The sequence below is a fragment of the Curcuma longa genome, chromosome 1 (genome assembly GCF_044706935.1).
Source record: "Curcuma longa cultivar G26 ecotype Majalengka, Jawa Barat chromosome 1, ITB_CL_G26_1.1, whole genome shotgun sequence".
Lineage (NCBI taxonomy): Eukaryota > Viridiplantae > Streptophyta > Magnoliopsida > Zingiberales > Zingiberaceae > Curcuma > Curcuma longa.
Window position 1 is genome coordinate 13099459 of NC_133861.1, and position 13752 is coordinate 13113210.

General features: G+C 35.3%; 1 protein-coding gene and 1 long non-coding RNA gene across 3 annotated transcripts; one reads left to right on the plus strand and one right to left on the minus strand.

Annotated features, from left to right (window-relative positions):
• Positions 1-193: 193 nt before the first annotated feature.
• On the minus strand, positions 194-13032 carry LOC141828361 (phototropin-2-like). Of its 2 annotated transcripts, none has more exons than XM_074715790.1 (23): positions 12593-13032; positions 11372-12030; positions 10956-11138; positions 10533-10624; positions 10188-10449; positions 9805-10015; positions 9477-9547; positions 8803-8909; positions 8590-8639; positions 8404-8508; positions 7550-7609; positions 6642-6731; positions 6387-6463; positions 5607-5691; positions 5287-5367; positions 4997-5100; positions 4773-4822; positions 3962-4068; positions 3409-3531; positions 1693-1744; positions 816-928; positions 393-533; positions 194-311 (listed from the first exon to the last, which is right to left on the minus strand). In XM_074715790.1, the coding sequence occupies exons 2-23, from the start codon at positions 11920-11922 to the stop codon at positions 195-197; spliced, it is 2832 nt and encodes a 943-aa protein (XP_074571891.1). In that variant the 5' UTR covers positions 11923-12030; positions 12593-13032; the 3' UTR covers position 194. The 2 variants fall into 2 exon arrangements, with proteins under 2 accessions (XP_074571891.1, XP_074571899.1); XM_074715798.1 differs by having other exon boundaries at positions 12718-12942.
• On the plus strand, positions 1947-2605 carry LOC141824998 (uncharacterized). Its single transcript, XR_012601479.1, has 2 exons — positions 1947-2262; positions 2333-2605. It is a non-coding gene; the product is annotated as an uncharacterized LOC141824998 (long non-coding RNA).
• Positions 13033-13752: the final 720 nt, after the last annotated feature.

Sequence of the window (13752 nt, forward strand, 5' to 3'; positions counted from 1 at the left end):
AGTATGTGTAGCTCATGTTTTCTGTACAAGTATGCATTTTGAAAATCAAGTATGATTTCAAACATAAAATTCAAAACAGAAAACAAGGAATGTATATATCATCTTCCATGTAACATGTCAAATACTGATTTTGCTAATTCCATATGCCTATTCTACTAAATTCAAGTATTCAACTTAGTTTTATGGCACTCACTTCACAGATACTCTAGAGAATCAATGGGCATTTGTTCGTCAGCCCATTGTGCATCCTTCACCTTGGAGTTAGGTTCCCTTCCAGTCACCTGAAGTGGAACTTCTAGCTCCGGCGGTGTCTGTGAAGATACAAACAGATCGATTAGATACTTTACTATAGTACCTCTCTAAACTCTAAGTACTGTAAGATTATTTCCTACCATGCAACGAATAAGAGGCCAATTGATTTCACGGAAGAAGGGATGTTGCTTGATTTCATTGGCACCAGTTTTTGATCCCAAACGATTAGCTGGGTCTCTGTTCAGTAATCCATGTATAAGCTGCCTTGCTGCAAGGCTAACCTGCAAAATACAAGAAACAGTATTCAAAAAGGATTGCCTTTTCATGTTTTATACACTGAAACTCATTGAATTTTCTGGCACAGATGCTTAGATACTAGAAGCTTGGATTCACAAAGAAGGGTATAGCCTTGAGAATGGCTGTCTGATAAATTCCTTGAAACACTGCCATAGCAGTTCAATTTATGGACAACATTCATGAACATTTATTACTGTTCCTAAGGTAGCTTGATTTCATTTTTTTTCCTTCAAAAAAAGCAGATAGATCGTGGAGAATTTTCTTACCGGTATGCTACTAGGAAATGTAAGGTCCTTGCGTAAAATATTTGCAAAAGTCTTCTGTCTGTTTTTCCCTCTGAAAGGTGTTCGACCATACATCATCTCATACAACAAGATTCCTACAATGTCAAAAAAACAGAGAAAAAGATTCATGCATTTTTAACATTTCTTTTAAAACGATAAGATTGAATGAGATTGTTCACTCCACATGCAGTACAGAATAGTAGAACTTAATAACAATAATTAGAACAGTTTATTTTATAGCAAACTGTATAAGCCGCTGACCCGGAACTATATATATATATTTCCAATCTTCGCTTGGATGTAGTTGAAAGTAGATATGAAAGCAAATAAACTTTATCTTTTAGTCTCATGTGAGGGATATTAATATATACTTAAATATCAAGAGATTTCCACCTAAAGTCTTAATATTTTGAATTAAATTGAACTCTCTTGGACTTTAATATGATATTATAGTCATGCCTTCACCTCTACAAGGTATGTTAAAAGGAGAGAATGGGGAAAAAAATAAAATAAACTTTCCCTTTGTCTCATTCCTTGGTCTCACATCTCCATTTGAATGACCTTAAAGTAGCATTTTGGATTGGATTGAATTCTCTCTACAACAGATGGCAATGTCTAGTGTTGGCCAGGGTTCGAATAAAGTATCAATTTTGTCCAAATTAGAGTATTACATTTCAATTAACACATTCTAATATGTAAACGAAGAGAGTATATATGCATCTGATTTACCATTCAGTCGTATTGAGCAATGATACAAGACAGCTACTACAATTTCTTCATGGCTGACACTTGTTTTTTTTTTTCCTTTCTATGTCTATTAAAAAAAAAGAGACTTAATTGGAAAAGTTTCAATGCTCACCAAGGGCCCACCAATCAATAGCACTGCTATGCCCTGCTCCTGTGATGATCTCCTGTAAGAAAAAGATGATAGTAGATGAGCACATTCACAGGTTAAAATTTTCAGTTAGTTTAAAACGAAAACAGGTACATTACGAAATTATAATAAAAAATAACAAATAAAAATCTTTAGAGATTTGTTGGTAAAGGTGTAAAAAAATCCATCTTAAATAGGGGTAACATGTCGAAGGAAATACTTCCTTCAAAGCCACCGAAGCTTTCACGTCCCTTCCGACGCCGTCGCTCCTGTCGCTTAGGGTTGCGCGGCCAGTCGCTTAGGGTTGCGCGGCCAGTCGCCGATCCTTTCCTTCGTCGGATTAGCGGCAGGATTCTGCTTCTAAGGCCGGCGGTGAGTCTTCAGAAGGATTACCCTAGCTTCTGTCTACATTGAGCCCTTGATTCAATTCATCATCTCTACGTTTGGCTGCAACTTGAGGTGTTCAGGACAACGGGCACCGTTGGAAACGCCTCTTCTCGTGCGATTACTGAGTTGCACCTCTTTCCCATCGAACAGCGGCTACTACAAGGAGCGGTAAAGCTAAGCTATCCCTTCTCGTTTCTTAAGATGTGCGTTTTTCTAATATCATGCTCCATCTGGGCAGGCCTTGCGGTTGAAGTTCTTTTTATTACCTTAAAGTTTAAGAGCGGTAGTGACTCTTGTGGAACGGGGCAGCAGCTGTTTCATTGAGTTCTTCGGTACGCTTACATATTCCAGCAAGCTTCATTGAAGGTAGGATCGCTTTCCTCATGTTAGGCCTTCCTCGAGGGTTTATACCATTGTTGTTGTTGTTGGAAAACAATTAGTTTTGATTAAATTGTTTAGTTGTGCTAATCTAAAATCATTGGTCGATGGTGAGTGTATTGGTTGTGCTTAAGTAGTTGTTCCTGTGTTGTGTACCACTTCATTGCTTCTAAGTGTAGGGGCATAACCCACACGCCTAACACGCTCAAACTATAAAAAGATAAAGGTTAAACATAATCTAACGAAATGAAATAATGAAAACTCACGTTTATTTACGTATTCATGCTTTGTTTCCTTACTCCGCTTTACTAACCATATTGCTACATACAGTTACACTTTACTAGATTTGTTGCTACATGCTAGTGTATATTTTTGCCAACTATTTCTCTAGATGACATCCTATTAGTCTTGCTTTTAGACTAACTAGAGACGAGTGCTTTGGGTGTTGAACCAGGATAATAGATCTTTGAGATAGGTTGTTATGACTGGGTTAGTAGTATTTTTCATAATTGTCGAGGAGTCAGGGACCTAGATTGATTAGCCAATTTGTCTATACAGAAGCTATCTGGATTGTCAATGTAGTTAAACATATATAGTTATTTGGGTATTTGGTTATTATTATTATTAATGTTATTAGTATTCAACTTCTCATTGAGTCATCTAGGTTTATTTTATAATGTCATGCTGCATGGACTTACATCCAGTATGGATATATGGACATTTTGATGGAATTGTGGACAATTAGAAGGGTCTGTCCCATACATGAGAAGGGAACCACTTAGGCCATGACAAAAAACTTTACCAATTTACTAAGCTGGCATCTTAAACGACAACAAAAGAAAGTTTGCTCTTTTGATTTACTTAAAAAAAAAATGAAACCATTAAAGCAACTAGAGGTAACATAATATATGGTAAAAACTTAAAATAGAAACATACTGGAGCTATATACTCTTCTGTTCCAACAAATGAATTGGATTGAGTATTTGGTTCTGCTACAAATGTTGGTGGAGCAAAATCTCTAGATTTTCTTCTCTTTGAAGGTAATGTTTGTTTTATCACCTGTAAGATAGAATATAAAATAATTTCCTTGGGAAGAAAGAAGAGGTAGACAAAATAATTTTGACATAATTAAAAATGGAGGTCATCAGAAAAACATAATTAATAAATATTTTCTAAAATATTTTAAGGATAAAAGTGTTATATAAAAAAAGACAGACTTGATTTCTAGCCTATTATAAACATTCGTACAAGTCTTGCTTTCCCTATGTATCATTCCTATATAGTTTGCTAGCGTGTTCAATCCTAAACTTCAGAACCATGGTGAACTTCCTTATGTCTAAGAATCTCATTTGGCAAAATTTTGTCACAAAGGATGTCTTAGATTTGTTAACAAAAGAAGTGTAGATGAGATAAAACAAGCCAAGTTTTATAATGACATAATGAGTTCAAAGAAAAAGAAAACGAAATCAGAATGAAATAGCTAACATACTTGTGGTTTGCAATTTGTCAAGAAAGACAAATCAAAATCTGTCAACACCACATGCCCATCCTTCTGAAGTAAGATGTTTTCTGGCTTCAGATCACGGTAAATGATACCTATGTGAAATGATGAACATGTTGTGCATGTTAGTTACAAATTGATACAAAGAAAAGGAAAAACACTCCATGGTTTAACATCATTTTTTGAATCCAGTTACTCAAAAATTTGACATAGCATTAAATAACATTCTGGTTATGAGTACCTTGTGTAGGGTAATGTCTCAGTTTTTATCTTAGGAATTAAAGGAAGCCACAGACTAAGATAGAAACGAGTTTCAATACCCAATTCCAACCAAAAAGTTCAACTCCGTGATGGGAAGATCGACCAAGTGGTTTTGAGCTTGGGGTTTGAGAATGAAACAAATCATGGTTGTAGCATCCATTTTTTCTATTAACATTAAATGTGTTTCAAATCCCATCACGAAATTCAAGACTGACCAATATACCAGTTAAGAGCAGAAGGGTAAAATGACTAAGTTTTCCCATTATGAGAAATTAAGATAATTAGATACAGAAATGGTGCCCCATTTACAAACTAATATTATTGCAACATCAAGTTTGGTTTTTTGCATAGTCTCCAGGTGGAATTCTAGAGTAACATGGACAATTGAAAATTTCTTGTAGAGGTTATGCCACAATTGGGAATTCAATGAAAAGCGGTACTAATTGTTCTATCTACATAGGATAGTTTCTTGAACCAAATTCAAGCTTTCAAATTTAGACACTGATAGATGCAATACGCCATTAGTTGACCAGTTTACCTTGGCAGTGGAGATATTCAAGGCCAACTACAACTTCAGCAGCATAGAACCTGCAAATATCTGAATATGATTATGAGGGAATAGCTTTAATACTCACTATGTTTTTCATAGATAGGTAATAGAGATAGCATTTTCTCTAACAACAAAATAAATAAAAGAAATATATATTTTCATAGATAAGTAATAGAGATACGGTTAAGTAAATATCCCTAACTATAATTTACCTTGCAGCTTCTTCTTTGAAAATCTTCATAGGTTGCTTATCAAGCAACGCAAATAGTTCTCCTCCAGGACAAAAGTCTGTAATTAGGCAGACGTGTGTTGTGGTCTAAGGAGAAAAGGAGAGAGAAGTGATTACATTTAAATTAGAGCAACATCATAAGATAGCAAAGAAACAATTGATCGTACATAAACAATGAACAGAAAAGAATCACTTCTTTATCCCTTGTCTGATGAATAATTTAAAGTTCTCTAATAAACTGAATTGAAAGGCGGAGATTTTAAGTGAACTGACCTGAAAAGAAGTGTATAGCGTTGGAAGAAAAGGATGGTCCAACAGTGAATAAATCTCCCTCTCTATGCATGCCCGATGAACCTGTAAATCCACAAGGACTTAAGCATATAGTACAACTTTTATTTTCAGAGGATATAGGTGTCTGTGATGACTAGAAATTGTTTTTGGTTACTGTACAAGAATTATAAAGATAAGTTACCTCCTGATCTCATAAAGTATAGCAATACATCTTAAACTTTTGTATGTTTGTTTAACAGTAGTCAATACATCTTAAATCATAGAAAACCCTTGTTTTTCTAGGAAAAGACGATAGAGAAAACCTTGTTGCGGTTCAACATTATGGACTTGTCCATTGCCTTCATAGCAAATAATTCACCAGTACCTTGCAGTTCCACCAAATGTACACTAAAACAAAAGCAATAAACATTTTAGGCTAGGTCAACAAAATTTTCAGCCCAAAAAAAAGTGTATCGTGTTGATGTCATGCGTCACTTAAATAGAAGAATTGCCCTATTAACTTTTCCAACCTAACTGCCGAAATGTTTAAACCCAAGTTAATAGTAACTATCTCAACTAACTTATGTACACTCATTAATTGGGTATTAGATAAACGAAGTAGAACAAAAAAAAAAAAAATTCAAGCCACACTGGTTGGGTACTTCTATAAAGGAAATAAGAGGCTAATAATACAATAAGTATTAAGTAGGTTAATCACTTATACTCTTGTAAGCTCTTAGAATATAACAAGCTGACTTATTATATTTACAGGTTTTCTTGCTTTGATAACTGAAAAAGGTATTAGTTATTAATTTTTCAACTCGAAAACCAACAAAAATTTGAAAATCTGGAGACCCAGAAACCAGAAACCTGACCTAGCCCAAATAAATAAAAGGTTGCAATATTTTCTTTTTAATATCGCAAATAAAATTGGGTCAATCAGGTTTTTCTTAAAATCCAAACTTTTATATTTCTCCAAGAAAGAATTTTGTGGTTGGATTATCATAAAACCTAAAACGAAATGATAGAAATGTGAAATTCCATATCATCAACAATAAAAACGTTAAATGGAACAAGAAGCACCCCTCTTTTGTTAACAATACCTTCCAGTATCTCCACATCCTAATGGTTTAATAGGCTTGAAATGTTTCAAACCAATTGTTTCACCTTTTCCAGTGATCTGCAAATCCGACAAGAATTTGAAGCACTCACAGGTTAGTTGAATTTCAAGATCAGAGATAATTTTTGTTCCAAAGGCAACAAGCACTTCATAGTTACCATAATTCTCAAAAACAAATGACAAATGTGGTAGCTACAAACAGTCAATTGTACAGAAACACTATAAGACGTAGAAATACCTTTCCAATAGCTAACCATGAAGAATTTTCCTTTTTGTGAGGCTTTGGAAAGACAGGTTTTGAATGGATTGCCCATAAATCCTCTGGTCTCTGAAAACAATCAGTAATTGTTATTAAACTATAAGTAATGACTAAAAGAAATATGTACATATATTTGTATCTGCAAGTATTGGCTGTCTAAGGTCTATATAAAAAACATATATACACAATGTCAATAATACAAGATAACAATCAAATTGGAAGCAACTGCAGGCATCATTAATTGAGGGTGGGCTTATTCCTCAAAAAGGTTAGCTCTCATATGTTTTGTCGTTACTATTGGTTTCATAAAACTTTTGATCCTCAAGGTGCAAAATTCGTCCTGTCTTTATGTACTTGACATATTGTGAGATTCTTACTGTGTAGTTCAACAGAACAAGGACGTTAAAGCTCAAACTGTGATTTTCACAGAAAAAAGCTCAAACTCCGCTTCACAGGGCCAATACCAAGTGCAACTCACCCATCTAAACTTAAAAATTCACAGTGCTGATATATGATTCAACACTGGCACATAGAAATTGCCGTTTGGTTTCATGGTATTTTGAAGGTAAAAGATGCATCTAAATTCAATGGTCTATTTTTTGGATATTTAATCCAAATTTTCTTTTATATACAGATACAATATAAGAGCATGTGAGTATAGATAAACAAATTGAATTGTAGTTGGAAAATATCTTCATGATGTAGAGAAAATATCTTCGTGATGTAGAGAAAATAAAACAAATGCCCCTACATATTTGAATGTGTAACCTACAAGGAACACTTACAATTGACAGTGTTTGTATAAAGGAAAAGATAAACACTCTCCACTAGTTAAAAGATATTTATTGGAAATTGTTAACTTTGAGCTTAACAAAAATGTACCTTACCAAATGGGGATCAGGAAGTTCTCGAACAGCTTCATCAACATTCTCAGCTGTAGCCTTCACCTGGTAGAGAAGTCACAAGGTCAAAACATATCATACAGTTCCATTCATCTATGGAAGACAATAATTCACATGATGTAAAACTGTCCCTTTAATCGCCATTAAAATCTCAGTATCTCCATCTGTAAATATTTGCAATAAATTCTAAGAAGTTTGTTATTTAAAAGAAGATTGTAGGAAGAATTGTCTCACTGGTGTTGTTAAAAGTTAAAACAAACAACAATGAAACTGGCAAGAGAGATTCCTGTCACTCGATAATAGATAGTATATTAATATTTAAATGTTACAATTACATACCTGAAAAGTGTTTGCTGCTGTAAAAATTTGATAGAAAAATAACAGAAATAACTATATCTGATGCAATTGGTTATTAATTCTTTTAGTTAAGATTTTAGACACAGTGATCAAATCTGCAAATTATTCTGTTGGCCGTGGAATCCTATCCAAAGATTGTAGCTTGGTTAATCATTTAACTAAAAGCTCGAGTTACAAGGAAAGAAATCAATTTATTTTCAGATCTCCTAAGTTTTTTGAACGAGTGACTAACCAAGTAAATCTAACGTTGCAATAATTAGTTTAGTTAAGATTACAGACATATTTTGATCGAGTAAATTATTCGGTTAGCCATGTAATTTTGTCAAAACTCAAAAGATCATCATTGTTAGTGATTGTAGTACGCTCTAAAAAAACAGGTAATGGTTCCTTGACTGAATTATTTGAAATAATGCTTATCTAAACAATTACAAACTCATGAACAAGTCAAGCTGGCCAAGTGGCTGTGTAGTTTAGAAGTTTACCACTTTAGCACTTTTTATCTCTGTCCTCTCTGACAAACGGTTTCTAAGGGGTTCAACATGATCACTTCCATCTAGTTGCACACCAATAAAGTATTGAAGCTCTCCCTACAAATTAGGATTCATCAGTTATCTCACTATACGAAACTTTATTTGTTGGAACACCATCCAAATAGACAAGTTTATTACCTTTTGATCACGCATCGGTTGCAAGTGGAACAAGTTCCAAAATTTTTTCCCTAGATTAAGAAGTTCAACATATGTCATATTATTAGCAGAACATATTTGATTCAGTGATTACTGATCAATAAAGAATCGTAAGGTGCAGTTTTTAGTGCATCAATTTTGATCAGACTGTCATAGAGAATAAGAGTGCAACACGATGCCTCACTACAAACTCACCACTCTTTGTGTAATTGATTAGTTGAACCGTCACTTCCCTTTGGTCTCGTATGGCTTCTCTGATCTTTAGAACAGTTCCTTGGTCTGTTTCAGGTCCTTGAAGAAACCTGTACTACAATTGAATATTATTACAGGATCAAGCAGACAGAAGTTTGGAAAAGGTACTAGAAAACTTCCTAAAAAGTCAGTTTAGAAAATACAAGAATGCTGGTATGACAAATAGCGTAGTAGGAAAATACAAGCTAAAGATTGATGCAAAGATAAATAGTCAAGACAAGTTGGAACAATTAGAATTTAAGGCGAAGGAGTGGAAAAGATAAATCTCTCAACATGTTTAATAATTAAAAGTGGATTAATGTATGGATATTACTAGTGATATAGTCTTGCATATGTATTAAGGTGTGTCTACTTAGAAAGGATGCCAAAGTAGAGAAAAAGTAGCAGGAGAAGGAAATATATTTCCTTGTCTACTCGAGTAGAAGAAGAAAAAACAAAGAGAGGAACGAAGCAATTTGAAGTTAGAAACAAAAATGGTTAGCAAAATAAATGGGGTACTTAAAGGGCCCAAATGAACCTTACAATTGTTATCCAAAATTTATGCAATATCTTATGTTAAACTATATACTATTTTGAGAGAAGATTCAAAACAAAAAATATAAGGAGTATGCCATTACCGACAATTTCTTCCTAAAATTTCTTCTCGTGAATATTCCGTCAATTCAAGAAAGCTATCAGATGCAAATATCTGCAATACATACACATCAAATACAACTCGGAAGTATAAGTAAAAAAAATGTTAGATTTAGGCATGCCTTATGCAAAAACACTGATATCTGTACAGAGATGTACATGAATGCACATTGTTTGTTCAGGAACTATATATGCATTATCATTCTATTTTTTGCAGATATGGTAACTGAATACTTGACTATGTTGTCTTCATATCTAAACTAATTACCAATGCAATGGTGCAAATTAATCCCTTTTGCTAATATATCTTACAATTGGATTATCTGGGAGTCTCGGATCTGTTATCACAAAGTTCTTTTCTATGCGCTCCAAAGTTGTGGCTAAATCAATTCCTTGTCGCATGTCTTTCTCTCTTTCCACACGGTCCCAACTTTCTGTTCGTTGGACTTCTTTGGTCATCAGAATCTCAGGCTCAATAACAGGTTCGTACCTTTCGATTGAACTTTGTTTTCTTGCCCTGAATCTGCAAATAACTGGAATGTTTCAGCAGTGCCTAAGGCAGCTTGAGTATCGATACAAGGAACACAGAATAGTGCTGTATGATTGGGGTGATAAATAATTAAGGATCTGGAATGGTTAATAATCAATCGAGTATACCCTAAAACACACTTAAAGCTGGAGAGCTTCTCACTTACCCAATTAATGAAGAACGACCAGATTTTCTAGTGCTCATAACGGGTAAGTCTAGTTTAGCATCCAATGGAGGGGCCAATCCACTTGGTGCCTTAAGTTTCTTTTTCTCTTGTGAGTCTTGATACGGAGAGTCAGCATGGATTTGCTCGCCCGCATCAAGCTTAGAAAAAGTATCATGATCTACAGCTTGTGAGTGACTGTGAGGATGCTTCAGAGTTTGGACAACCTCCTCTATAGAAGACATGGCCTGCTCCTGTTGTCGTGCTGACATGAAAGAAAAACAAAATATATCCTGAAAGGTAAGTAAAATATTTCCACTAAGAAAATGGTTTGATAAAGTTACTAACCATCATAACGAATTAAGGACATTGGCAAGGCATTTGGACGCAATGTCTTGTCATTTAGACCTTCTGTGTGTTTGCTGACCTCAACCTGCATTCTGAAATTAGAGGTGTCTAAGGTTAAATTTTAAGAAGGGAAATTAGATAGATATGAGAGTTACTAGCTAACAATAAAGGAGCATGGCCACGGATTCTAGCCATCTAAAGAAAAGAGTAGCACCATACTTCATCACATTGTAATGCTAATATATTTACATCAAACTTTAACATAAAATTAAGGTTGGGTTTACTTGGGTAAATAACTAGGTGGGGAAAGGGAGGAGGGAAAACAATATATAAATGACTGCCATGGTCGACTGTTTAAACATGATTTGAAAATCCGATACTAGGAAGACAAAAGACTGGATCAGTCAAAAGGAAAAGACCCACCCTATGTACTTGATGATATCTCCATTCTCATTCTTTATAGGTGTTACGGTGAGAAGGTTCCAAAACTTTGTGCCATCCTTCTTGTAGTTTAATAACCTTCCACAATAAGTTTTCCCTGTCCTCATAGCTTCTCTTATCTTTTCAATTTCCAATCTATCAGTTTCTGGACCTTGAAGGAAACGACTGCAACAAGTTAAGAAGAAAATAATGTTACAAGTTTGATGAGAAGGTTACAAATACAAAGAAAAGAAGATCATAATCAACAATTACCTAAGAATAATAATATCTTTTATTATTACTCCATTGGTCCATTTAGTATATTACAGATTGGCTATGTTACTAGACTTCTCAAGCAGAGTGAAGCTTCACTTCATGGTAAAATTTTAAAATAATAAGTATCAAGAGAAAGAGCCCACCAGTTTTTGCCAATGATTTCTTTAGGCGAGTATCCGGTCATGGTGAAAAACCCAGTACTAGCATACACTATAGGACAATCAGGCTTGGTTGCATCTGAAACAACAAATGTCTGCTGCAGAGAAGATAGTGCATCTTTTAGTTCTTGAGAAACTCTAGGAACTGAATCCCTAGGATAACTTGAGTCATCGGAAGTCCTTGTAGAGCCTGAAAATCTCTCCATAGATAATTTGTTTCCCTCTCCTGATGCTCTTATTAAACTCTCACTTCTTTTGCCACTGTCTGTGCTAACTGCAATTCCCCACTCTCCAAGCCTTTGGTTCAGCAATTGAATGCTTTCGTCTTTACTTGTCTCCTCTAGTATTTCAGAGGATACGGGATGCATTTTAGAGCCCCCAGTTGGAAATGCCATCCACTTTTCTGACAGTTCTGTGTCAGCAATCTTCTCTAGGGTACCCGTACTATGGCTAGCTAGTAACTGGTTAGCTTCTGCATCAGTTATCGCTATGTCTTCTTGACTTTTCTGTTCTGGTTTCCCTGAGCTTGGTATCATTGTCTTGATGTAGTGAAAATATATAAATTGTTGCGCAAGGCTGGTTGACTTCAAGAAGTGAGTTTTTTACTTCAGGCCTCAGGTTCAGGATTCATATGAGATTTTGATCTGGAAATAGAAGCCAAAAAGGCACATTGAAAAAAAGAAAGCATCCCATGAACTACAATCATCTGCCAATACAATGTAGAATGACATCTACCTAAAATGGATAAACTCCTGAGAAATACATGAAATGTACGTAAGAACACTGTGAATGCTAATAACTCTTACTTTGCATCAAACAAGTGGCAAATATAAGTATAATAACCGCTCACTTTGCATTAAACCAGCTGTGTGAAAGATATGGAAGAATATAGGTTCTTAATTAGCAAACCTTAAGGAGGATAAAGTGGAAACTCTTACAAAACTTAGGCTTCTAAAACATGTCAGCCAAGAAGTCATAGAGCCCGTTACTGGAAGTATCTCCGAGGCACATCCAAGAACTCATATATAACCTTTAGGTTTGAAGGCCGAAAAGCTAAAAAGAATTAGTTTTAATTTAAATATCACCTTGCCGAGCACCAAAGAGTTCAAGAAAGATCATGAGTCCGTGTGGCCATAGAAGGAAAACTAGAAAAATAAAGAATATAAAGCTCTCTTCGTTCCCTTTCTTGGAAGAGAAAAGTCGAACCTATCTTTGCCAAAGAAATAGTTCTTATCCAGAAAACAAGCCAGCAACGACGTTCCCTTTCGTTAATTTCAGCTCTTTAACTTTGGGTTCAAAACATTCTTGGAACCCAAGGAGAAGAAGGCAACCTTGCAAAACCAGCAGGAAGGGGAAACAGAAGAGGCCGGCCGGACTTCGACGAAGAAAGAGAGGAAAAAAATGCGTCTCGTCCAACAGCTTTATTGTCGCTCTACTTTTGCGCTTATGAAGGGATAGGGAGGAGTGAAAGATAAAAAGGAAGCAAGAGCCAAGCAAGAAGAAGAGGTCGAGACAGAGACAGGAAGTAAATAAGGGCAAAATTCCTTCACCATTGCGGCAGCAGCAGCAGTCGCTGCTTCTGCTCACTTGATTCATCTCGCGCGGACGGTTGGCGGTCGTCCATTTGGATCATTTTTAGCCTAACCTTTTTTCTGGCGTCGAGGAATTCTTCCATTAAAAAACACGCATGCTCCTTGTATTTTTGAGGCTGCGACTTCTCCAAGTCCTCTTTTTTGGAGTGCGAGGGGAGTCGACAAGCCATCCTTTTTGAAGTTTTGGTGGAGTGTTCTGGGATATGTAACTGTAAAAACGGCAACACAGTTATTATTTGTTGCGGAGAATCTACGCAGCTTTTGTACAAATCTGCAGTGACAAACAAACGGTGATCGGTTTACCCCCACCGGAAGGGACAACCATCCAATGCCTTTCTGGCCGTTCCTCGTGATTACCTTCTTTGTTTGTTTTTTTTTTTTTAAATATTGTGACAAAATTAGCATGAAACTTAATTGGATGTTCACTTAGATTAGTGAGGCCTTCATTAGTTTGATTAGTTGGATAACTATTTGATATTACATAGGGAATGTAATATAAAGAGTTTAAACTATCAGGTAATTAAACTATCAGTGAGTTTGGGACTATTTTGTGAAGGAAAAGTCCTTTTTGAATCAGGATTCCGTTAATTATAAGATTTGATTTCAATCATTATACTTGTTCTTTCTTAATTAGCTATCAACTGTCAGAATTAAATTCTAATCAGATCCAGCGTATCAAAAAAGGACTCTTCAAAGTGACCCTCATGGAGGAATTGCTATATATTTGAGAACAAACAAGGATGTGATAGTTGGTGATCAGTCGAAAGTCTTGTG